This window comes from Pavona decussata, unplaced genomic scaffold (genome assembly GCF_977016875.1).
Source record: "Pavona decussata unplaced genomic scaffold, jaPavDecu1.1 SCAFFOLD_190, whole genome shotgun sequence".
Lineage (NCBI taxonomy): Eukaryota > Metazoa > Cnidaria > Anthozoa > Scleractinia > Agariciidae > Pavona > Pavona decussata.
In genome coordinates, this window is record NW_028145599.1 from 1267501 (window position 1) to 1293202 (window position 25702).

The window sequence follows — 25702 nt, forward strand, 5'->3', positions numbered from 1 at the left end:
CGCGTGCGATTGGTCTAAACGCCTCACGTGACCGAATATACCCCAGCCTAAAACTGGGGAATATCCGAGGATATTCCCCAAGTGATATTCTCCAATTTCAAAAACTTCAAGGAGCGTCAAGTTTGCAATTCAAATGAATGTCAAGATGGGGGAACGGTTTGCTTTTGTGACAGAAGAAGAGTTAAACCTGCTGGCCCCAGTTGTTCAAAGGCCGGATAACTTTATCCAGTGGATAAGTCACTATCCGACAGTTTCAATCTGTGCAAGGATTTCAGTATTTCATCGTGTACAAGCGAATATGCACACTCTAACCACAGTCTAGTTTAGGAGTGTACGAATGAACCTTGGACAACGTTTAACGTGAAGTATATTTTAGACCCCAAATAGTGCCTTGTCCAGCGAATAAAGTTATCCGGCCTTTGAACAACTGGGGCGTCGATAAACCAGTACCAGAAAACAACATACGCTCTAAATGTTTTTGACGGTAAGCTGTTCGTAAACGAAATGTTGAAATACTCAAGCTCGTATTTGAGACATTTTCTCTTGGTTTGAACTCTGTTTAACAGTCCTTGAATTAAAAATGTGGTAAAACTGAAAAATATGAAAGGCGAAAAGTTTTAGCCCGTCTCATTTAAGAGTATTTAAGAGTATTTATGGTTTTCTTTCAGTCTGGGGAAATGAGAAAGCCATCAACAAGCTATTACCACCGATTTCATTGTTACGCGACCCTCGAATAAAAACTTCCGCAAGCATTTGGCGATTCGCTTCCGTCAATCATGCGCTTTATGGTCGTCCAAATGTTTCAATATTCGCTAAGTTGTATTCGCTGTCCCTAAATTACATTCGCTATCGCTAAATTACATTCGCTGTCGCTAAATTGTTCATTCGCTGTCGCTAATACTTATTCGCTATCGCTAAATTGTACATTCGCTGTCGCTAATACTCATTTTCTATCGCTAAATTTCATTCGCTTTCGCTAAATTGCATTCGCTGTCGCTAAATTGTTCATTCGCTGTCGCTAATACTTATTCGCTATCGCTAAATTGTACATTCGCTGTCGCTAATACTCATTTTCTATCGCTAAATTTCATTCGCTTTCGCTAAATTGCATTCGCTGTCGCTAATACTTATTCGCTATCGCTAAATTGTACATTCGCTGTCGCTAATACTCATTTGCTATCGCTAAATTTCATTCGCTTTCGCTAAATTACATTCGCTGTCGCTAATACTTATTCGCTATCGCTGATATTCATTCGCTCTCGCTAAATTTCATTCGCTGTCGCTGAGTGTTTCCATTTCATGCGCTAAAAATTAACTCAGGGTATCCCCACACGGGAAAGTTTGTGGAAAGCCGCTAACCGCAGATTTGCATTCAAAAGCATGTGAGATCTCACGATGGCCGACGAAAAGGTATGGAAATGCTCTTCTGAAATTAAAATTTCAGATTTAGTTCGCTTCTAAGCCGTTCCTCAGTGAAAAGCTGGAGCTAGTATACGAAAAGGCTTTCTCCGGGGCTTTGTATGAGCTTAAAGTTTGGTTCATGGCACCATCGTGCTTCGTCGAGGCGGGAAAATACTTCAGGCGAATGCAGCGGGACTCTGTAAAACGAGGATACGGACGGGCGGATGCTGACGGCGGATGGCGGATGGGGCTTTAAAAAAAAACCAAGAAAAAAGAAAATAGCTAGGATGTTGATACTGTTAAATTTTTTGGTTAATTGCCACCTTCTAAGAAATGCTAGCTTTGGCTATTTTTTTTTTTTTTTTATTTGAATTAATTTAAATCTTATTGTCAGTCAAACAGCGAAAACGCTATAGAATGTTTTTTCTCGTTTTTCAACCAAATCAGTCTGAGTTTGCAGAGGAACTCCGTACATTAGTACGACACACCATCCGGCAAAACAACACTTTCATATTCATGAACAGTTACGGGATAATCTAGCCTCCCACTAAAAACGACTGCGTGGGAGGCTAGGGATAATCTGATAAACGAGAAAAGTAATGTATGAGCTCTTGTTAGGCACAGATTGGAAATCGTGGTTATTGTTCGAACAGACACATCGATACAAGTTATTAAAGATTATTTTAAGATGTCCAAAGATTTCCCTGCGTAGGATTTGCGAACGTGTCATTTTCCTCCCAGGACATGAAATCTGCACACAAGCGACGTTTCCTTTCAAGTTTTAATTTAGAGCAGAGCATGCCTTGAACAATCGAGACGAATTAAAGATCGCGACTTTTTTTGTGGTCCCTCGCTGAAACGAACATGAACTTCTCGTGCTTGAAAAAATGTCACTTTTTTTCTCTGGGAAAAATTTATTGGTTCCATATTTGGACGTTTGCGGTCACGAAAAAGTTACGTTCTGCCAAGATGTCTGATGTAGAGGAACACGAGTTAGAAAAGACAGTATTCCTCGGTTTATTCAGCAGTGGAACACCAATTTCAGGTCCGCTTCTTAAGGAGAAAGCGAAACATTTCTCAGCGCAATAGAAAGCGGAGTCGACCGATCGCGAAAGCTTCAAAGCATCAACCGGTTGGTTAGACAAGTTTAAAAGTCTATTCACAATTAAATTCTGTTTACTTTATTTCGTTCCTTTACATTACTGTCTCATTAATATTCATATTTTCGATTATCCGGACTATTTATTCAAGTCCCAACGAGTCCGGATAATCGAAGTTCGACTGTACCAAGTTCACGGAGAAGACGACCCCTGACAACTAGGGACTAAAGGCCGCCGCCGAGGCAACTGGGGAAAACCAGAAACTGACCGAAAAAACCTGTTTTTTCTGTCAGGTAAAAAAACTGAATGTTCAAAAAAGGGAAAAACCAAAATCCACAATGAATATCAAAACCGAAAAGACGCAAAACCCGATCAAAAAAGTCCCCCTATTGTAAGGAAAACTTTGCTTGTGTGCAAATTTAAAGGGAAGAAAATGATACGTTCGCAAATCCTACACATATAAGTCTTTGGACATCTTAAAATAATCTTTTAATAACTTGTATCAATCTCTCTGTTGCCTAACAAGAGCTCGTACAGTACTTTTCCCGTTAATCAGATTATCCCGTAACTGTTCCTGATGAATGTGAATGTGTTGTTTTGCTGGATGGTGTGTTGTACTAATGTACGGAGTTCCACTGCAAACTGATTTGGTTGAAAAACGAGAAGAAACATTCTACGGCGTTTTCGCTTTTTGACTTACAATAAGATATAAATTAATTCAAATTAAAAAAAAAAAAAAATAGCCAAAGCTAGCATTTCTTAAAAGGTGACAATTAACCAATAAATTTAACAGTATCAACATCCTATTTCTTCTTCTTCTTCTTCTTCTTCTTCTTCTTCTTCTTCTTCTTCTTCTTCTTCTTCTTCTTCTTCTTCTTCTTCTTCTTCTTCTTCTTCCTCTTCCTCTTCCTCTTCCTCTTCCTCTTCCTCTTCCTCTTCTTCTTCTTCTTCTTCTTCTTCTTCTTCTTCTTCTTCTTCTTCTTCTTCTTCTTCTTCTTCTTCTTTTTTTTTAAAGCCCCCTCCGCCGTCCGCCGTCCGCCGTCCGCCGTCCGCCATCCGCCCGTCCGTATCCTCGTTTTACAGAGTCCCGCTGCATTCGCCTGAACGTATTTTCCCGCCTCGACGAAGTACGATGGTGCCATGAGCCAAACTTTAAGCTCATACAAAGCCCCGGAGAAAGCCTTTTCGTATACTAGCTCCAGCTTTTCACTGAGGAACGGCTTAGAATCGAACTAAATCTGAAATTTTAGTTTCAGAAGAGCATTTCCATACCTTTTAGTCGGCCATCGTGAGATCTCACATGCTTTTGAATGCAAATCTGCGGTTAGCGGCTTTCCACAAACTTTCCCGTGTGGGGATACCCTGAGTTAATTTTTAGCGCATGAAATGGAAACACTCAGCGACAGCGAATGAAATTTAGCGAGAGCGAATGAATATCAGCGATAGCGAATAAGTATTAGCGACAGCGAATGTAATTTAGCGAAAGCGAATGAAATTTAGCGATAGCAAATGAGTATTAGCGACAGCGAATGTACAATTTAGCGATAGCGAATAAGTATCAGCGACAGCGAATGAACAATTTAGCGACAGCGAATGTAATTTAGCGATAGCGAATGTAATTTAGCGACAGCGAATACAACTTAGCGAATATTGAAACATTCGGACGACCATATGCGCTCCTTATATGGTGTTACAGGAATGCCGCTCTTATTTTCAAAAATTATGGCGGCCACTGTATAGCCTCCTCAGTCGACATGGTTGCTTCTTATTCTTCAGGTTTGCGTTGGCGAGTGGTGTATTTACTCGTGCAGGGGTTGAGCATCGATCGATGGAAGCCACAATGACTGTATTTCCTCTTGCGTACTGAACTGAGCCATCCCTGTATTCATCTTCGTACACTCCTCATGGATATTGCTCAATCACTCTCCTTATAAACAATACGTCATGTGCTGTAAATGATAAAAGGTGATCAATGTCATCTACTGCAAGCTCGTTTATTTATGCCGATTTATGCGATTCTTTTTTTCACCTACCGTGCATTTGTCTTGCTTTTCCCGTCCGGGCTGGGTAATCAACAGTGGAGGTATTTCCGTATTTTTTCCGAATTTTCTTCACAAATGTCAACCCCACTTTGGGAAGTCTTGCTATAGCGATCGCGCTCAACCCCTGCAGGAGCAAAAACACCAGTCGTCAACGTAATCTAGAAGAACAAGAAGCAACCATGTCGAACGAACAGGCTACACAGTGGCCGCCATATTTTTTAAAAACAAGAGCGGCATTCCTATAACACCATATAAGGAGCGCATGATTGACGGAAGAGAATCGCCAAATACTCGCCGGAGTTTTTATTAGAGGGTCGCGTATCAATGAAATCGGTGGTAAACGAGTTTTATTAATAAGCTCGAAGCTCGCTCACACGACGGCAAGTATTACAGATGTAATTCAATGAGAGCAATTCGTGCTGGCCTGGATATAAGGAATTTAAATAACGAAAACATAAATTTCAGTACCATTACTGACAGAGTTCAAGCCGGTAAATGATGCTATCAATGCTCACCTGGTCGAGATCACTCGCGAACATAAAATTTCGTCCACGAAACAAAAACCAGCCATGATACCCCGAGATGTCGAAATTCTCTACGAAGAGAAGCAGCTTGTCCTACTCTCGAGCAACAAGTTTAATCCTCAGTGATCAGTGAACGACTTCGTTGCTGGCTCCATTCAATGTCAAGTTAGCAAAGAAAGCGCTTTGATGGAATCCAGCAAAAACAACCGGTGGCGTCGTATTCGACTGCAGGTTCAGCTTCGATTTCTTCACAGGTCGTTTTCAGCTAGCAAATTCCACAATTGTATTTTCGAGTGCTGCTCCAATTGAACACGAGATAAAGGAAGAGAACGACAAAGCGCCGGCTGTTTCGTTGACGGCAGTTTACGCTTTTTACGGAATGCGATACTTTACAGTTTTTCGCTTTCAGTGATCTTTAGCTTGTTTTTGAGAGGTAGTTAAATTCCCTGTAATCTTATCCGCCACTTGTATCTTGCTTTTGTCTTTCACGGAATTAAACAAGTTTACTTTCCTTTCAAATGTTTTACCTTTTCCCCAAACAAACGCTTTCGACCTGAAGCGAAATCTGACGTGGAGACGTGGAGATTTTGGAAGCCAACTGACAAACTTTGACGTGACTGACATATAACAGAATGGCAGATCCTGCCGATTTCCGCGAGATTCCCGCATGTTGCGAAAAATATTTGAAGGATAATAAACACAATAGCCTCCATTTGACTTTAAAAATATGCTCAGATATTTGTCCTTGGAGAATATCTGCTCCTTGAAGCTCACAGTTTTCCTCGAGCTTCGTTCTCGAAAAACTGTCCGCTTCGCGGAACAGATAATGTCCGCGGACAAATATCTGTTCAATTTAATTCAATTCAATTCAATTTTATTTGCCATTAACAAAAAAATACAACATAAATACAGTATAGACGACACACAATATGCTTACTATTACAATATTCATACTTGACTATTTACAATATTAAATGTGTTAAAGGCTAGGAAGCCTATATAGAAGCCGGGGGCTTATTAACTATAGGCTTCCTAGAACTATTGGATAAACCATAGAAGTTAAGGGTACTGATTGAAATTTCTAATTAAACTTTTTTTTTTAAAGAAGAAAAAGAAAAAAAAAAATGGAAAGGAAGAAAAAAAAGAAAAGGTAAAGAAAAGGTGTGTAGCTCAACAAAGAGTTAATTTAACTTAGATAGAAGGAATTTTTAAGTCTTTTGCCAAACAAACTGATAGTTTCACTGTTTTGAATTTCACGACTTAGCGAGTTGAAAAACGAAGGACCTTGAAACCGAATTGAGAATTTTCGAAGATTAGTTCGACAATAAGGTATATATGTATGAGCATATTTTCGCGCCAAATGGAGGCTATTGTTTATTTAGTTTGGCAACCAATCAACGCCCAAGTCACTTCCTTGGGACTTTGATCCTCTCTACCTGAGTCTACCTGTGGTCAGCAGTTTTTATGTTTTCCCGCGCTTTTACGTAGTATTCACGGCAGCCATTTTGAATCGACCAGTTTGAAATGAACACGAAAAAGAAGACAAAATCGAAGGAGAGGACGTCGCAGAAAGCTGAAGGAAAGAAGCCACACTCACATGATTTCACGGTCGATGAAATCCAGTTCATACGAGACGAACTTCTGTCTTGGTATGATAAAAACCACCGGAAACTTCCATGGAGGGAGCGAGCATCCGAGAAAGACCCAAACAAACGGGCTTATGCTGTATGGGTTTCTGAAGTTATGTTACAACAGACACAGGTCGCTACGGTCTGTGATTATTACAATCGCTGGATGGAGAAATGGCCGACTGTAGAACACTTGTCCCGAGCGAGTTTGGAGGAAGTGAACGAGATGTGGTCAGGGCTGGGGTATTATTCACGCGCGAAGAGACTCCACGAGGGAGCTAAAAAGGTGGGTACAACATAAGCTAAACTTAAGTAAGTTTAACTTTCTCAAGGTATACAGCTTTTTTTGGAGTTGTTTCAGAATACCCCTCTACATTACGGCGATTTCAGTTTTTATGTAGTTTTACACAAGAGCCCCCTTCACGCATCATAAGGGTATTATAAATGCATCAGTCAAATTAAAACCCCGGCCCCCCGACCCCCGTGACATAGCGGGGAATTTAACATTGGCTCGGTGTTAAAACACCGCAATTTTCCCCACTCCCAGGGTGAAATAGACTGTTAAAAGCCCCGCATAGAAGGCATCAGCACCATACCAAATAAAATACAAATCAGTGTGGGTTTGTTTGTAAAAATCGACATTGTGACGGACGTAACCTTCAGCGTGGTACCATAACATTTTTTATTAAGATTTTAAATTGTCAGCACATTGTAAGTTTTGATTCGGTACAAACGGAAACAATGGGTTGTTGACTGAGTGTTAAATCTTGGCTATGGCCACGTTAAATCCCCGCTATTTCCCTGGGGTCGATCTACTGTACAAGACCAAATTCGGAACGCTAACTTTAACTGTAAGCTGAACATATCGAAACAAGATCAGGCTTTGATCTCAGTTGTACTTTACAAGGTTAATTAAGCTGGGCTTCGCTTCAAACTTGTCTTGTTTATCATCATCAATGTCATCATCTGAGTCATCTGTCTCAAGGTGAAACTTTACATCTTCTTCAATAGTTTGATCAGCTGATGGCATCTTGTAATAATATTGGGAATAGATGGGCCTATAAGCGGAAGGGGACCTTATAAGCAGAACAAAGCTTTTGTTTAGAAATAGATGGGCCTATAACCAAGGGGTCTTAAAGGAAGGGTGGGATTTGGATTGGCCAGGATTTTACGGTAGTCTTGTTAAACATGGTGGGAAATACAGAATTTGTATGGAATTCTTTGTCATATGAGAATACATTGTCTCTGAAGTGTAATGATGTTGCTCAAAGATGCCCATGGATAAATATGAAGGCTGTTGATATTCTGGAATGTCTGCAATCTGATTCTCTTTTCTCCATACATTTGTTATTTCTCTAATTTTCAAGTATTCCATTGTTGTAAAATAAAAGAGGGTGTATGAAGAAAAACGTCATTATGGGCATTCCAAGGGCAGCTATGGTCTTAAAACTGATTCATACATATCTTTGTGCACCTATCTCAGGGTTGTAGCTAAGAAATTTGTCTGCCGGTTAACTGAGAAATTGAGCCGGCTAAAGAACGCGCGAAGTGCCTTCTGCCGTCGGCATAGGTATGGGAGGGGGTCGCCCCCTCCCATTAGGGTGTCTGGGGGGCCTCCCCAGGAAATTTTGAAAATTTTAATTCAATTTGGTGCACTCTGGTGAAATCTAGGGGCTCTTTTATGCAAAAAGAAACAACCATTAAAGAGAAGGTCAGCTGTGGTGCCGCAGTTTGAAACGTGTGGTACAGAGATTCACCCTGAATTTATTCAAAATTTTCTCCCTGGCTTTGACATTTCCATATTTCCTTCGTGTGGTTTGCGTTGTTTGGTGTTCCTTGAACTCTATACCAGGTCTGTTCACTGTGCCCCTAAGGAGAATGACAGACCTTCTGAGCAGACAGTGCTTTGCTTTACTTCAGTTCGTCAATCTATGCTGTTTTCTTAATTCTCTTTTTGGTGAGCTCACTAGAAGAACAGTTCTTTATTTAAACACGGCAAAATCCATCAGGAGTATAAAAATTAGAAATAACCTAACTCTCCTAAACAAAATTCAAAACCTAACTACAGCTAATTTAATCTAACTAAAACCCGTTTTTTAGGAATACCGTGCATACTCTAACATTCAAAATGAAAGATAAGTGCTTTTAAGTTTGCACTAGAATATCAGAAAATCGATTCTTATAAACGCTTAGAACTGCAAACAAAAGAGCTGTCCACTCGGTCGTTCAGCTGTTAATCCAGTTTCGCGGGTTTGTTCACGCGGTTTCTCATTCGTTCGTTTTCGCCGGCGAGCACTTGGCGGACCGTTTACGTTACTGGTTTTTGGTTTCTGGTTTGTTCAGTTGTTCCTCCGTTTGCCCAGTTCTTCTTGCTATTCATGAACATAAACATATTATAAACAATAAAATTTAACCAATTAAAAGCTGTATTAAAACATTACGAAGAAGTTCCTTCATGTTTTTTTTCTCTGTCATGCTACAGAGAAAGACTTCTTCTTTCTCCAATCTGACACAAATACCTGGTAACAAACTCGTTTCCAATCTTTCGCAACGCCTTTAATGCGGGGGCTACCAAGCTTCGTGTCGACAAGATGGCGGACGCAGAAAACGGAAAGAGGACACGGTAAACAAGTTCTCAAAACAAGACTTTATTTCAATTACTTTATGGCATCGATACTCAAGGTAGTCAGGAGTTTATTCAACCTTTTCACTTAAAATATATTATTCTAAATCGAACAATTGCTTGTGGGTAACTAAAGAACTGTTCATTGCCCTTTTAACCGTGTGCTTGCCACCCAAAATTCAGCCGGCGATGACCTCTTCCCCAGCCAGCAAATTTCGCCGGCAGCCGGCGCTTAGCGACAACCCTGCTATCTTAGATTTCAAAAGTAGTAGTATTTTTCAGTAAAAAGATACACAACATTTGAAGTTAGAATTTCTATGCAGAGTTTTTTTATTTCTAGCCATATTTACCCAATTATCCATGAGCCACTAACAACTCCATTTATAATTATTTTGTTAATCATTGAAAACTGATTAAAGTCTTGCAAAACTACACAAGTTGCCATATCCTAATCCAGCAAAAACAGTTTGGCAGGTTCCCAACTGTTTTGGTGATGTTCCTATGCAGAGATTTCACCAGAGCTGTTACTAGCAAGATTCAAAGTAATTCATCTAAATTTGCAACCTGATTTCTCTAAAACTGATGGCATAAGAAATAAACTGCCTTTAGCTGCCTACTTACCATAAATGCTTGAATTAGCGCCCGGGGCGATTATTTAATTTTCTAAGGCGAGAGGGGGGCGCTTATTTCGATTATCAATTTTTAGCCTCAAAATGACAGTAGCTTTATTTCTATTTTAAACCAAACTGCAACATAAAAATTCAAAAACCTTATAGAAAACTACTTTTTGTGAACTTGAAACGTTCTTAAGACTTTTTCATCAAAGGGGGGGGGGGCTTATTTGAAGCTGGGCGCTAATTTGAGCATTTGCGGTAACAGTTTTTTCTGTCTGCTCTAAAACATATTGAAACTCCTTTGCAGGCTGGGTCATGTTTACCAAAACAAGCTTGCGAACTCAGTTTTGTCTGGTGTATCAAGGCACCTTTACAGCACTATGCTATCACTTAAAAAGTAATATTCAGTTTGAGGTGCGGCAGCGGGTAAAGTCTGAGTAGTTTATCAACTATCCACTTATGTGATTGCTTTCAGTAGTAGGAGGTATGGAAATTGTATGGAACCATACCCTTTCATGACATATCTTTAAGATATTTCTTTTCCTGGTCATCACAATGGAAGATCCCAGGAATTTCCCATAAGCACATATTTATATCCTAATTGGGCTAAATCTTTGGAACTGCAGGTTTGTATGAGGATCTGACGATGCAAGTGACCAGACATTTATAATTGTATAATTGTGCAGTTTTTTTTATTTTTTAATGTTTTCTCTTTTGTGTTGTTTGTACAATTTAGGTGGTAGATCAATTGAGGGGAGGTATGCCTACAACAGCTGCTGAGCTCCTGAAGCAGCTCCCAGGTGTTGGAAGATATACAGCTGGTGCCATTGCATCTATTGCCTATGGTGAGTGCACTGGAGTGGTTGATGGAAATGTCATAAGAGTTTTGTCTCGACTTCGCTGCATTGGTGCTCAGAGTTCCAGTAACCAAGCTATGGAAAAGTTTTGGGAACTTGCTAACAAAATAGTTCCTGCAGACAGACCTGGGGATTTTAATCAAGCTTTGATGGAATTTGGAGCAACTCTGTGTACCCCACAGACTCCGCAGTGCGTTGTATGCCCTCTGCGAACACACTGTGGTGCTCTGAAGCAAATGGAAGAGCACAGAATGACTGCTTCTATGCTATTAAGTGGGAGAACTGTTAAGTCAAGTGGAAAGGTGGACAATGAAGGTGATGGCACAATGGACGACAAACATGTGGATATTGAAGATTGTGATCTTTGCCTTCCATCCTCCCAGTGGGATGTGTCCCTTGGTGTTTGTAATTACCCACGCAAACCTAAGAAGAAGCAAGCAAAGGAGGAGACACTAGCTGTTGCTGTCATAGAAAGAGATTCAGAAGAAGGCATGCAGTTTCTCACAATTCAGAGGCCAAAAACAGGTCTTTTAGCAGGCTTGTGGGAGTTCCCTAACATTACTGTAGAATCTGATGACACAAAGATGTATTCATCTCTGGTTGACTTTATAGAAAGTGAACTGGGGATTTGTTTGGAGAAGAATAAGAGACGAGAAAGCATTGGGGAGGTTTCACACCAGTTTTCACACATTCATCACAAGTATGTTGTCTATGCATGCAAGTACAGTGGAGCTGATACCGCCAAAAAAGCTGCTCAAGGAAAGAGAGATATGAAGTGGATATTGAGAGAAGATTTAGCTAGTGCTGCTCTTTCTACTGCTATGAGGAAAGTTTTCTCTGCTTTTGAAAAGCATTACAATGTTGGCAGAACAGTGAACAATTCAAAGAAAAGAAAAAGAGCAGATCAGTGTGATGGAAGAAAACAAATGGTGCTGGACGCATTTTTTAAATCGAAGAGTTAAGTATTTTTGAGTATTTCCTTTTACTAGTGACAGATTGACAGTATCTCATCATCAGATGAACAGTCTTATCATCTTATTAACCACAGCTTTGCAAAGAAGGAAAAATGCTGTAAAAATGTAATACAAAATGTGAGTACAAATACTGTACCCAGGCATAGCTGACTGTTACCAGTTGTTGCTTGTCATTGATAATGACTTCGTCAGTAGCATAATCACTGAAGCTGGCATTTCAAATATTTCGAATATGCAGCTTTGCAATCAGACCTTTTGAACAAAAAGATTGAAATATAAAACAAAGACACATACAGTTAGTTACAGGAATGGATCATGAGTGGACCTGAATACTATCATGTAATGAGATCGATTAAAACGGGTCAGACTAGGATTTAATGTACTGGTGGGGTTAGCTGTTTTTAGCTTCCTATTTCAGGGACAAATAAAGTGCGAGGCTTATATTAAGAAGTTTACAGTAAAATCGTGCAATGACCAGTTGTTGCCACTGTGGCGCGATATATACCTGGGGGGGAGGGGTACTTGGGTTCAGTTTTGCTGGGTATGTGCCGCTGGCCTCTCAGAGCCCCTGCCCACATTATAGTCTATTTTGTGGCCAGTTATAGACCTTATCTTAATCACTGTAAGGAAAATGTAATTTTCATGATCCCAACTAAGTCACTTTCTAGTTATACATATACTCTATCAATCCTTTAAATAGGTCATCCTAAAATGAATTGACACATTTTTTTAAACTGAATGAAGGACACATTACTTTTCACCTACAGTACAAGCATTCTGGTACGTTTGCTGACCGTAAATATTTACAAACGTACCGTCATAAATAGTTGAAAATAAAACGGGAACGTTATAATAATTTTAAATATATACTTTCTGAACTTTTTAACCGAGACCATTTTGAATCCCTACTTAATAGAATTTTCTCACCCGAAAATGTGCGACCCCGATGTAGTAACTCTATTGAAAATGCAACCCCATTATAATCAATCCAGTCGTAAAAATGCGACCCCATCCAGCGGCACATCCGCATTAGCCTCTTATGAGGAAGTACCCCCCCCCCCCCATATATATAGATACATACATACATACATACATACATACATACATACATACATATATATATATATATTTCAATGCTGTTTTCATTGTTGTGTGAAGAGTCAGGTTTTTATTTAAAACTTATGCCAGCTATGATTCACGGTCACCATTCCACAAAAAGTTCACCAAGTACTTCGCTCTTGGAATGCATTCTGTTATATGAATAGACAGTCACTGAAAGGCACCAATTTGTACTTAGGGCGTTAATTAAATTTCACCATGTTGCTCCAACCTACACACCTCATTTCAGCATGTTTCATTTTCACAACAAAAGGTGAACCCCTGACACTTTTCACATTTGCCTTTGTAAATGGTTTTAAAAAAGTGATGACTCAGCTTTCAATTGAGTATTAATTTGGTTTTGTTTATACCCAAATAAATCCAGACGTTTCTCTATGTTGAACAACTAGTTTATGTCTTAAAAAATAAAACTTTCAAGCACCAACCCAAACTGATATCTTGTTCCAGTGACCATGAACACACCCAGCGTGGCTAAGTGTCGCAATATTTTGACCATAGTGTAACACTACAACATGCTTTACAAAACTCCTTACGAAGTTGCATAAGCCCATGTAGGGCTTGTAAGCGGCAGTTGACGGTATTTGTGTAAACTAACACAGACAGATCTCTTCTGTTTCTTTTGCTGAAAATTTAAGTCGACTGAAGAGGGTTTTACGGCACAGTTTTTTACTCCCCAAATTTCCGACCTGATATTGTCTTTCCGAATATCCTAGCTTGCTTTATTACGCACATTTAGCGACATATTTGCCCCTTCCAAAACAAAATGGATTAGTTTTTCAGTGTTACGGAGGTTTCGGGGGCAATTTATCTTATTATAAATTACGCTTACACAGTTGTCACGAAAAAAGTGCGCACTCTTCTGTTGATTTTATTTCTTTAACTCATAATCCATGACATTCCGCAAACTCATTCCAGCTGCTACCCTCACCGGATTTGCGTTCATTATAACGGGGTGAGAACTGATGTCCATGATATAAAGGGCCTTATGCTTGTGTTTTCAAGGTTTTTGTTCTAGAATATTTAAATATCTGGACAAACAATTTTCAGTTTTATATTTAATGGAGGTTCATTACATTTCTTGACGAAATAAAAGTTCAATCGAATGTGCATTTATTAATACAGTGGCAAACAAATGTATGGGCATATTTTATGTAGTCGGAGAAAACCAAAGTACACCTGATGTTTTCCATGCAATACCATTGCAAATTTCACAAGAACGCGAGTTTTATGGCTCTCAGTTTCAATTCATTGCCGTTACTAATTTAACCTGATCAGCCCAATCAAAGGTTGAATGCACGTTTTTCCGGTGAGGGTAAAAGACGGAATGAGTTTGCGGAATGGAATGTGGAAAGACGTGCGGAATGGCATAATTATGCAAAATAAGAATTGCGGAATGACATAATTATGCGAGATACGATTTATGCATAATGATTAACAGAAATACATTAAACTGAAAAAGTGCGCCTTTTTTTGGGCGCCAATTTGCAAATACAGCCTTTTTGTAACCATTTCAACCGAAGAATGCATCACAAAAACCCAAACAATGGTATCTTCGAATTCAAACTTTTTTCCTTCGATTCTCATGGCATAGCCGTTGATGCAACACAGTCCCTATTCGCGGATTCTGAGTCATTCCAAGTTGCCATAGCGACGGTGTTTTCAATACTCATGATCCTGGACATTATTGGGCTTGTTAGCCTGCGAGGAAGCTCTCTTGGGGGTGGGGGGCGGGAGGGGGAAAGAGGAGAGAGCTTGCAACGATGTCTCAGGAATTTTCATTTCTGCGTTGAATTTTTGGACGCAAAATGCTGATTGGTGGATGTTGAATTTGGTGTTTATGCAATGCTCTTCGCGTGCGTCGTGTTGACAACACAAAAATGGTGGCGGTGTTTCTTTTTGTGAAGGTTGCGAGAATTTCTCTAAATCACTCAGGTTTTCTCTGGAATTAAAACCCGAGCAAAGTCAAGCTGCCAATGCTTTACTTCAAAGTAGCGATGTTCTTGTAGTTTTATCTACGAGATTTGAGACAAGTTTGATATTTCAACCTTTTATAGCAATTAAAAGTCTTAATTCTAACATCAATTTTTAGAAGCGCAATGATTTCATTTTGATCTGGCACTCTCACGTCTGCTTTGCTACTCGTTCACAACATCACAAATTTCACACGAGTTGAGTGTTCCAATGAAACCACATTGTCGATATTGAGAATTGCGTTCTCGTTCTCGGAGACCCGGCTGCAAAATTGAGATCCTTCCGTTTTTCTTGCACTGCTTCTTTTTTCCCTGGCCGGACTGTGTCCAGCTTTCGACATTTTTTTATGTCCAGGAGTTTTGTGGCGTTGACACTGCAGTCGGCAAGATTCGCTTGACCGTTGGGACGACATTTGTGACCTCGACTTTTTGGTCAATCGGCTTTTAGTGTCCTCACAATTAAGTAAAATCCTTCACTAAATTTTTCTGATTTTTTGTGGCACTCAGGAGGCATACTCGATCAGAGAAGCTATAGCTTTTGTCAGCAAGGATTCCCGACATTCCCGTCTTTCGAAGTGTATCTGATAACATTGTACCTTTCCCATGTTTGTTTACGTTTGCTATCGTTTCCGGTTTGCGCTGATTGGCCAAACTCTGACAGCTAGGACACCAGGGAGTATTGGGGGCGGCATTCAAATTCCTGAGACATCGTTGCAAGCTCTCTCCTCTTTCCCCCTCCCGCCCCCCACCCCCAAGAGAGCTTGCTCGCAGGCTAGACCCTTATTTGTGTCATTATAGCAAGCAACCACGATATGAGGTATACCGAGAAAACGTTCTTAACTTTTGATGTTAATTCTGTATCGCTCTTAAATTTCTATTCATGTTAAAAGCCCTTGTCTGTTAGGGATTTGGTGCTACTGTATGTGTTTATGTTAATTATTATCATTATCATTATCATTATCTGTAGCAATATGCTTAACAACAAACAACAAAAACTTAACAACAAAAAATGCAGCAATAACAAAAATTAGCCCATGAAAAATGTTTCTTTATTTATTTAGCAAACGCTCTTACAGATTTTTTTTTCTAATTTCGCCCACAAGTTGTGAAGGTTAAGTAGTTTAAATCCTGAAAGTTTCGTTGTAAAGTGTCCGACTAGATTTCGAGATAATGTACGTCATTTAAAGTGAAGTACTTTGCACCACCGTTGCTATTGTAACAGCTGTTGCTTGGAAACTAACAAAGAAAATAAAATGTCATCAGAGGTTGAAAAGGTGGTGTGGTATGATGGAAATCGAAGTAAGTTTTCCATGCGAAATATTAATTTGAAAACATCCACCCCAATGCCAAAAAAAAAAAAGAAAAACTGTTGCGAGCTTAAGTTGCGAGCCTCGTTAACTCTTCAGTATTCTTAGTAATGACCCTCAGCGTGATATTATCAGCTATATCAAAGCAACGGTGCTTTCATTTTAATACTGTTTTAAAACTCGAATAATTTACTGCTCATGATGGAATTAATGTTTTGCAATTGGAAGTTTGGAACTGTTGGCTTTTACCTTAGGAGGAAATTCGTGGAAGACTTGTACAGTGGCTGTTAATGTCGAAGCATCTCGTTTGTAGTTTTTCACTTATTAGTAAGGTTTCTGAACTCATTCGCCGGAATTTGTCTTTTAACGCGCAGGTGCCGTATTTATTCAATTAACCGCCTACCTTCGAATAAGCGTACACCTCGAATAAGCGCCCACCCTGAAAGCCCAAAAGTTTAATAAGCGCTCACCCACATCCCTCCGCAACAAAAACATTTCTGTACTAGCCCAGCGTGAAGTAAGAGGAGCGCCAGTTCTGTTCCAAAATTGGTTGAAGATACGGTAGTCAATGAACTTTTACATTGTTTATGGCCTGTCCACGTTAGCTTTTGCACTTTTTGTCTTGTTAAAGCGAAATAAACTTGTTATTCCTTATGTTATTATTGTCTAAAAATGTCCTCGATTCGTGAAAATGTTGGGAAAATAATACGAGCCCATCCTCATGGGCCCCAATATTAATTAAGCGCCGAGGGCGGTTAATCGAATAAATACGGTATCCACTATGATTAAATTTCTAATGATACATAAAACAAGGCAGTTTAAACCCACTACTTTTGTTTTCTTTTTACCTTGTCTTTCAGGTTTAAAAATTAAAAAACAATGTCAGTCCTTTTCGTCAGGTTTTAAAATAAAAAGATTCTACTCACAGCGCTAAAATTTCTACAATACCTTGTGTTTGATGTAAAAACAGCTTATAGTACAAATTGTTATTGATGATAAGAGCTGCGGGTATGGAGGGCCATTGGATTGTCTCCTTTACCTTTTCTAACTAAGATTAATTAAAATTCCCCAGGACACCGTTCAATTTTCTTCTTGTGAACCTGGCTGTGGCAGATCTGATGGTGGCCGTCTTTTTCTCACCGTTGCACGTTTTCCAACACACCTTCACCCATCCAGACGGAGTCACTGGAGAGGTGTTATGCAAACTACTGACAGGGGAGAGCTTGGGATGGGTTGGAGGTGTTTCGTCAGTTTTCACGCTGGTTGCTATAGCAATAGAACGTTACTACGAAGTTAATTATCCTCATGGCAACAAAGTTAAGCTCACCATACGGAAACTAAAGGTACATAAAACATCATAGTAATAATAAAGTTGACGACATTTTACTACCTTTTTAACGACGAATCAATGTAAAGTAGACTGCAAAATTCAATCTGAAATAAACTGGACCTTTTCACCCAATAAAGGAAGAGACCAGAGGATACAGCATGTTGTTTTTGAGACTAGCATGTATGCAATAAGAATACAAGGAATAGACTTCTTTACGGAGCTAACATTCTGGGGGATGACACTTGTTTCAAGGAAGTATAAATAAACAGGTTTTTCAGCTTGTCAGCTGTTGTAGAATCAGCTAATGAGGATTACGTTCTTTGATCGGATAAACGGGCCGGTTTTTAAACACTCTAACTAAGTCACAGGAAGCTGTTTTCTCAAAGGCAAAATATAAAGATTTGTATGGGATTTTATCCTGCATTCGATAAAATTATAAACGTGTGTAAAACTAGGCGTTGAAGTGTAAATACCTCATGAAATGACGTTCCTGTGTTGTTTTCTAACATGTCCTGTAAACAGCATTTGAACAAGTTTTTAGTGTCTTGGTTTGTCTTTTCCTTAAGAGAAAATCTAGGCTTTCCAATAAAGCCTAAAAAAATCATCATCAGTCGACACCTAACCCTCTAAAACTTTGCTCGAATGTACTCAGAAGATGTCCCCTTGTAAAATTCTTCAACTGGTTCCCAACCTTGAGCCATGGCCGGAAGAGGACGAGAAATTAAATATAACAAAAAGTGTCTTTGAATCTTTGCTTGGTAGCTATGCCGTTGACGCAGCGTCCCTGGTCCCCTGGGCCAAGAGGGAGGAAGAGAGAGGACCTTGGGAACGTGGCTGCGCCGGGGCAACCCTAATAATTCGGATTTTGTATAGAGCAGATTTCAATTGAGTGTCGAAAGAAATTTCACGTTTGCTTTGGTTTTGCTTTACTTCGCCCTGTGATTGGCTGGCAAATTACGTGCCATGTTCTCAACCAATCAGCAGCAAAACCAAACCAATCGCGCCTTACTCGCACGCGTTTTCCCGCGCTTGACGCCGGTTACATGTATTTGCTTCGATTTCTGATTGGTTCATTACGCTGTTTGCGTCTGTTGCGATTGGCCGGAGTAACTACTTTGGTTTTGGTTTTACAACACTCAAATGAAAACCGCTCTAATTGTATGGGTTAGAAATGGAATGAAATTATTTCAAAATAATTTCATTCCATTTCTTTCTCCATTGGTTTGCTCGTTACCCTCTCCGACGAGAGAATTTTTAATCGAACGGCGTGCCTTATTGATCTGGAGCGTGCTGCGTTGCAATATAATCACTGTTTCGAGCATCTAACCATATTTTATCATTTTTATACCTACATCTCGCTTCCCACACGTGTACAGTCTCTCCATTAATTTCCCAAGAGTTGCTGATTAGTGATCTCGTCTGGCCATCATATCCTGAAAAATCCTTGAGACAGTTGTTGATTATTGCCTGGATGTTTTTAACCTTTCCAGGCTGATGTAAAAAATTCACAGCCTTGTTGCAAGCCTTAATTCGGAGGACTTCCAAATGTTCTTAAACATCGAGAATCCCTTTGCCTCCGGCCCTAACATGATAACGTCACTGTCCATGCTTCTGTCTGCTCATCAACTACGCCTACAAGATAAGGAAAGGAGTCCACATCCTCAAGAGACTCCTCACTTACCAGAGTATGCCTGTCTATCCCTCCTGGTCTTGTTCTTGTGCACCTAACTTCCATGGCTGCCAATTTTGATGGCAACCTTTTTATCTTCGCTTGCTTGATTGTGACCATGATGGTGTTCTGACCATAAAGGTTTTCTGTCTAACTCAGGTCTAAACTTCATAAAATGGCCTGCATGGACATCTCCACAGGAAATACTTTGATAACTGGCCGAAGGAGGTAATAACTAAGTGGCAGTGTCTACAACATCTCTCTGCCCACATTGTCAAACGTGTTCCCATAGTCAATAATATTGACGTGGAGGGGAACCTTTCATTCTATTAGCAGCCCCACAATAACGCTTAGAGCGCGATATATTCTACTGAAAACCAGCTTGGTGGTCCCTGAGCATGGCTTTGACTGCTACTTTAATCCTCTTTGTTGACTATTCGGGTTCAGTGGCCAGAATGAAATCTGTTGAGGCCGTGGTTTCGTCATAACTTACCTGCATTAATCGACAATATCGAAATGCCATTTCTACTGTATTTCGAATGCCGTGATTGGATGGATTGAAATTGGACGAAATTGTCGTATCTTAGTAATAATCAATACGATTCGGCCACCCAGCGTTTCTAGGGGATTTTCAATAGCCTTAGTATGCGTAAAACTGGAGACTGGAACTTAGTAGATTTCAGTTCAACTGTGAATAACAGCGTTTAAGGAGCTGTTGAATCGAAGGAAGAAAATGGGAAAATCAAAGACATCGGACAACAGATATGACGGTGAGATAATTATTTTCCCTGGAGACAACTGTTCGATCCCCTATGTTTCCCACCTCAGTCATGACTGGTATTCTCCTATTTATTGTAGAATGCCATGCTAAACCCTTCTTTGTCATTGGTTGTGGTGGTAACACAGAATTTGTCATTTCAGATTATTATTCCTTCCTGTTGGATCTTTTCGCTCATCATGAACATCCCGGAATTCGTGGCTAAGACATTCGAGAAAAGCCTCAATACCTGCATTGAAGAGTATCCCGAGAAGTGGATGGGCAAGGCGTACAGCATGACGTGGCTTGTAGCTTTTGCTGTTCTTACCATTCTCATAATGGTTGCATTGTACTCTACAGTAGTGTACAAGCTGTGGTTTAAAGGTCAAGAGGAAAATAAACTTTCCCGTCAACAAAAGGTGCATGTTAAGATGAAGGGGTCTCTTTTTACTAAATTCTCAGACAAATTGAGTGATAGTCTTATTTCAACAGGGGCACCTAATCACAACATTTAAGTAAGATATTTCAGTAAAATGTTGCGCCTGGTGCCTCAGATCGCTTTGTGTCCTTTTAAATGCGTGTTTCTGTAACCTAATACAGATTGATCTGGTAGGATGCTTTGATAGTCCCAGGGAAGGAAATCGTCCTCGAATTTACTAGATGGTTGCTGGCTTTACGCAAACGCTAGCTTACCCTTTTTCGCGACATATTTGCCCCTTCGAAAACGTAAGGAATTAGTCTTCCAGTGTTTAGAAAACTAAATCCGAATTTTTGAGCGATCAGGGCCCGGAATCAGGGCCTTGCGAACATGTTCATCGAGAAGTGAACTGTAGGGTGCCCCTGAACAAACGAACATAGAACAACTACTCGCAAGCTGAACACCGATAAAACATCATAAACAGTATGCTTTTTTTGTGGGTAGCTGACTTTGCATGTTGTCCAAGTATTTTTTCGCATTGAACATAGGACCACATAGCAGTCGTTAAAAACGTTACTCTCTTAGATATGGATCTTCTTTAAACAAGGAAATAAAATAATCATGGCAGCAGGACAAGCAGCTTGCTGTCGTTTTCTCTTTCCTTATTCTGTGTCATGTCTTGTTACAAACACGTCCAATACTCATTATGTTTATCCTTAGGGCGTTATAAAGGTACGGAAGCGAGTTACTTTGATGTTGGTGATGGTCAGTGTCATCTTTGCAGTGTGCTGGCTGGCTGCCGGAATCATCTACGAGTTGGGCTTTTACAGCTCTACCCACAAGGCAAACGATGTCACATTCGCCATTGCTTTTACATTGATCCTGTTCAACTCTGCCATTAACCCCTTTGTGTATGCTCTGGTCAACGAGCGATTCTGGAAGAAAATCAAGAAAATGGTATGCTGCAAATGTCGCCGAGGAAAAGTGGCTCTTGCTGCAAGGGAAACGGATGGCAACAAGCAAACAATCAAACCCGCCAAACCCACTCGCAACGTAGAAACAATAGAGTTGTGATGGATCTTCTTTTCTCAGCATAGCTACAAATTCAGTTGAACGATATTCCAAACCCGTAGCAGGAGGGAGCCCCCCCCCCCCCCCCCCAGAATTTTTGGAAGTTAAAAAACAATGTGCCAAAAAATATATAATTAAAACAAATAGGTAGTAGGCGTCCTTCAGTCTCGGGAGACAATGGTGTGTGCCCTGCTGGGTCAGTCTTTCCGTTGAGAGCAGCGCCGGATGTGGCTCGGCAGTCCAAAATAAATGTGCACTAATCAATCAGTCTTGAACTCTGATGCTGCAAGTGACTTTTCACGACCTTCAATGTTTGTTTACTACAGTACCTGTCAGTTTCCTTCGCTAACAGTGTGTTTTTATATACAACGGCGACAAAGGCACCCCTACCTTGTGAATCGGAAATAAGAACCAAAATGGATCCAAATCAACTAGTTTCAAGCCGTGAAAGGTGTTGGAATAAACCATCAAATGGAAGAATGATCCCCGCAGTTAGTACGCAACTTTAGCATCTGCGAAAAGAAAGCCTGAAAAAAATTCAGGCTTGAACGGGATACGAATCCATGACCTCTGCGATGCCGGTGCAGTGCTCTACCAACTGAGCTATCAAGCCAACTGGGAGCTAGTCATGTCAGCGCGTTGTCAAAACCCACACAAATATGTCCTCTCAAGAGCCAGAGGAAAAATTTCTCCAGCAGTCGGATTCCTACTGCCCGATTCCAAATTTAAAATGAGAAAGAAAAATCTGTCGTCGTTTGTTTACGTCCTCCTTCAAACGTGCAATTAGGAAATTTCACGTGGTAGTCCGCGTAAAAAAAAAACGGCAAAGAAATATACCAAAAAGTGTGATGCAGCTGCAAAGTTATTGATTTGCTTGCTAAATCTGCTGCTTTTTTGATGTTCTCGTTGCATTTTAAACTCCCTAATCGGTCTGTTTTTTGAGTGACGGGCCGGGGGTAGGATCCATTTTGCTCGGTCTCCACAGTTGTTTTAACCTTGCTGCGGGCCTGAAAACTAAAACCTTTCCAGTACAAAACTACACCAGTTCCAGTACAACTATCAAAACCATTTTATCATTTTTCTTTGTTGAAGCTAAAAAACGACGAACATCAGTGTTCACGAACGTTTCCAATTGTCTCCTTCTCAATAACATTTCTCGCTTTCCTGATCGCGGTTTTTTTTTTGTTAGTTTTATTTGATTTATTCTATGCAACATGCAACAGACAATTATAATTTACACGCAAATTGTGCAGTATAAAAACGCGTTAAAATCTCGCTTAAAAAGCGTAAAAAAGGGCGTTAAAGACGCGTGTAAAACGCGTACAAAACTCGTTGAAACCGCGTTCGAAACGCGTACAAAAGAGGGGTACAAAACGCTTTTACAATGCGTTTAAACAGCGTTCAGAACGCGTACAAAAACCGCCTTCAAAACGCGTTTAAAACGCGTTCAAAACATGTTTAAAAACGTGTTTAAAACGCGTAAGAAAAGCATGTTTAAAACGCGTTCAAAACTCGTTTAACAAATGGATAAAGAGAAAAGTAACAAATAGAAAAAGTAATACTTTGCCCTGTAGATAGCTTTTCACTAATGTATACAATTAATGTAGCAGAAAAGGTATAGTTATAAATACATTAAGTATAAGCAAAATAATTAATTTCTAATCAATGTTAAGAAAAATAATGCTCTTAAAGAGCACACTTGAATAGTTTTCTCGGAGGTTTTTGTGGAATGAAAATAATAGCCGAGAATGGAAAGAGGGCAAGTCATTCCAAAAACATCTACCATCGACTGAAGAACAAAACGTCCTAATGGAAATGATAATAAATACTCAGAGGAGACACAATGAGTTAAATAATTATTTTGCTCAGGCACTAGAGATACATTTAAGTTGGATGTTTTCCTATCATATAAGAAAATACACGAATATAACTGGAAATTTAAGGAGGTCAACATAACGAAGAATATCATTGTAGTTTTACTACTTCACAAATAGGGTTACAGTTATTCCTCCAGAGTAAATGAATAAGGCACAATGAGAGAATTAAAAAAGGATAATTAACGGCTTGGCCTCATTGAACTGCTTGACTTTTATCGTATATATATAATCAAGACGATTTTGCTAAGAAAGATTACATTCATAACTCCAAGATATTTAATGTTATAGGATTGATCTACGTTTTGACCTGCTAAGATAAAAGGAGTATACAAATTATAATTCATTTTCTGGCATGGATGAAAAATTATACATTTAGACTTACTTAAAAAAATAATATGAATAAATAAATGACCTTAATTAAGTGTATATAAGTCTTTAACGCTGTAGCACTAATAGAGGACACTATAAATAAATGTACAAACTGAACATAACATTTGTTGAAAATCCCAACTGGTGGAAAGCAAACTAGTCGGCTATTTACAAAGCGTGACCTTGGATTTGAAAACGGGGCTACCGTGAAACAAATCCAAGTGACCAGGATGACTCGAACCCGGGGCCTCTGGATTACACGTACAGCGCCCTAACCACTAGGCCACGACACCTCCTTAGGTTTAAAGCTAACTTTTTGCACACAGCCATTTATTTAGAAGAGACAACTGTACATTTAAATGTTGTCGCAATTCGTTAAGATCTCAGCTAGATACGGCTAAAGAAGTGAAATCAGTGGTACCAAGAAGTAGTTGGTAAAAAAAAGGAAATAGTTGTTAACTTTAGGAAAGTCATTTATGTGTACTAGAACAACTGTGGTCCTAGGATTGAGCCCTGAATTACATCAGAACGAATGATACGTGAAACTGAGAACTCACCATTTACAGATTCTTGGCATACGGTTATTAAAGGAGCTACAATAGGTCACGCCACGCACATGCGCAGTGTAAACCAACAATCATTGTTTTTGCGTTGCGAGAGTCACCCTCCCTAAGAACAAGAAGTACCCAACGACCCAATTAATCGTATGTTGGACTTAACACCAGCTGAGTGTCCCTACGTCAATCTTGGTTACTATTTAACGTTCCTGCAAAAAAATACCCGTTTTCACTGCCAGCGAGCAAGACTTTTTTAAAGAAATGAAAATCACAGTCAGCTGCAAGTGTGATGTCTGTCAGGTAGCCAGCAAGGAAGTCAGCTTGTAGGTACGCAGAATATTCCGGAGACTTGATTTGTTTATATATTTTTGCGTCATCGCAAACATAGCAACATGGCTCGTCAGGATCGAATCGGGCAAGTTATTTCCATAGATGAGAAATAACATCGGGCCTAAAATGGAGCCCTGAGGCAATTCCGGAGCTGACAGGCAAAGTATCAGAGGTTTCATCCAGCACTGTTACACGTTGGTAGCGGCCCATCAGGTAAGAGCTAAGCCACTGCAAGAGGCTGTCTCCAAATCTGAACTCGTGAAACTTTTGCAGCAGGTAGCCATGGTTCACCTTATCGAAACCCTTAGACATATCCATATAGGTCATGTCCACCTGTTTTCCGTCGTCTAGCAGGGAGCTCACGTGGTCCAAAACTTCCAAAAGGTTGGAGGTGCATGATTTCTCTCTAATGAATCCATGTTGTCAATCTCCTACCACCTCGTACATTCTATCTTTGAAGTGTTAAATACACGTCGCTCCAAGACTTTGGTTACCAGTGACGGTAAGGAGACGGGCCTGTTATTCTCTGTGCACTCGGGTGGCTTTCGTGACATCAAGGGCTTCGAGCACGGATTGGACTTCGCTAACCGTGAGCGTTAATTCCGACGTATCAGGAGAAGCTGGTGCATTGGCAAGCGCTAACTTGCCGATAAATTTAAAGTGGCTTGAGCTAATAAACGAACTGGTGGACAATGCATTCGTTTCAATGTGATGGACTTTAATGAAACTCTCCCAGCGTTTTTATTGCAATCAAGTTGGTAAGAATTGTTCAATCTGTGTTCGTGGAGAAATTTCAAAGCAACAGTGATCTCATTTCCTGGTTTGTTGCTTACATTCCTTTGATTGATGACATGTTCGTTGGAAATATGGCTAACATCACAACTTTCACCCTTCACTTGTGGAACAGAAACTGGACTGCGATCAAATGTTTTAACAGATTTCCACAGACGATGGAAGGGACGTTTTCTTTATATGTACAAGAGCCTGAACATAGATATTGTTACCCATTGTACAATTTAGAGGTCTGGTGGCGTCCGACCTGTATTCTGCAGGTTCAGATTCCTTGTCCAACTCTGACCTCTATTGGGATTTGTTTCTCCATAGTCCCGAGTTCAACTCCTCGGCTCCGCTTGTAAACGGCCAGCTGGTCGGCAACCTGCCTTTT

General features: G+C 40.0%; 1 protein-coding gene across 1 annotated transcript; it reads left to right on the forward strand.

Moving 5' to 3' along the window:
* The first annotated feature begins 6541 nt into the window (after positions 1-6541).
* Positions 6542-12213, forward strand: LOC146462255 (adenine DNA glycosylase-like). The gene is made up of 2 exons (XM_085085747.1): positions 6542-6981; positions 10669-12213. Exons 1-2 carry the CDS (start codon positions 6592-6594, stop codon positions 11749-11751), a joined length of 1473 nt encoding a protein of 490 aa, XP_084941873.1. The 5' UTR covers positions 6542-6591; the 3' UTR covers positions 11752-12213.
* Positions 12214-25702: the final 13489 nt, after the last annotated feature.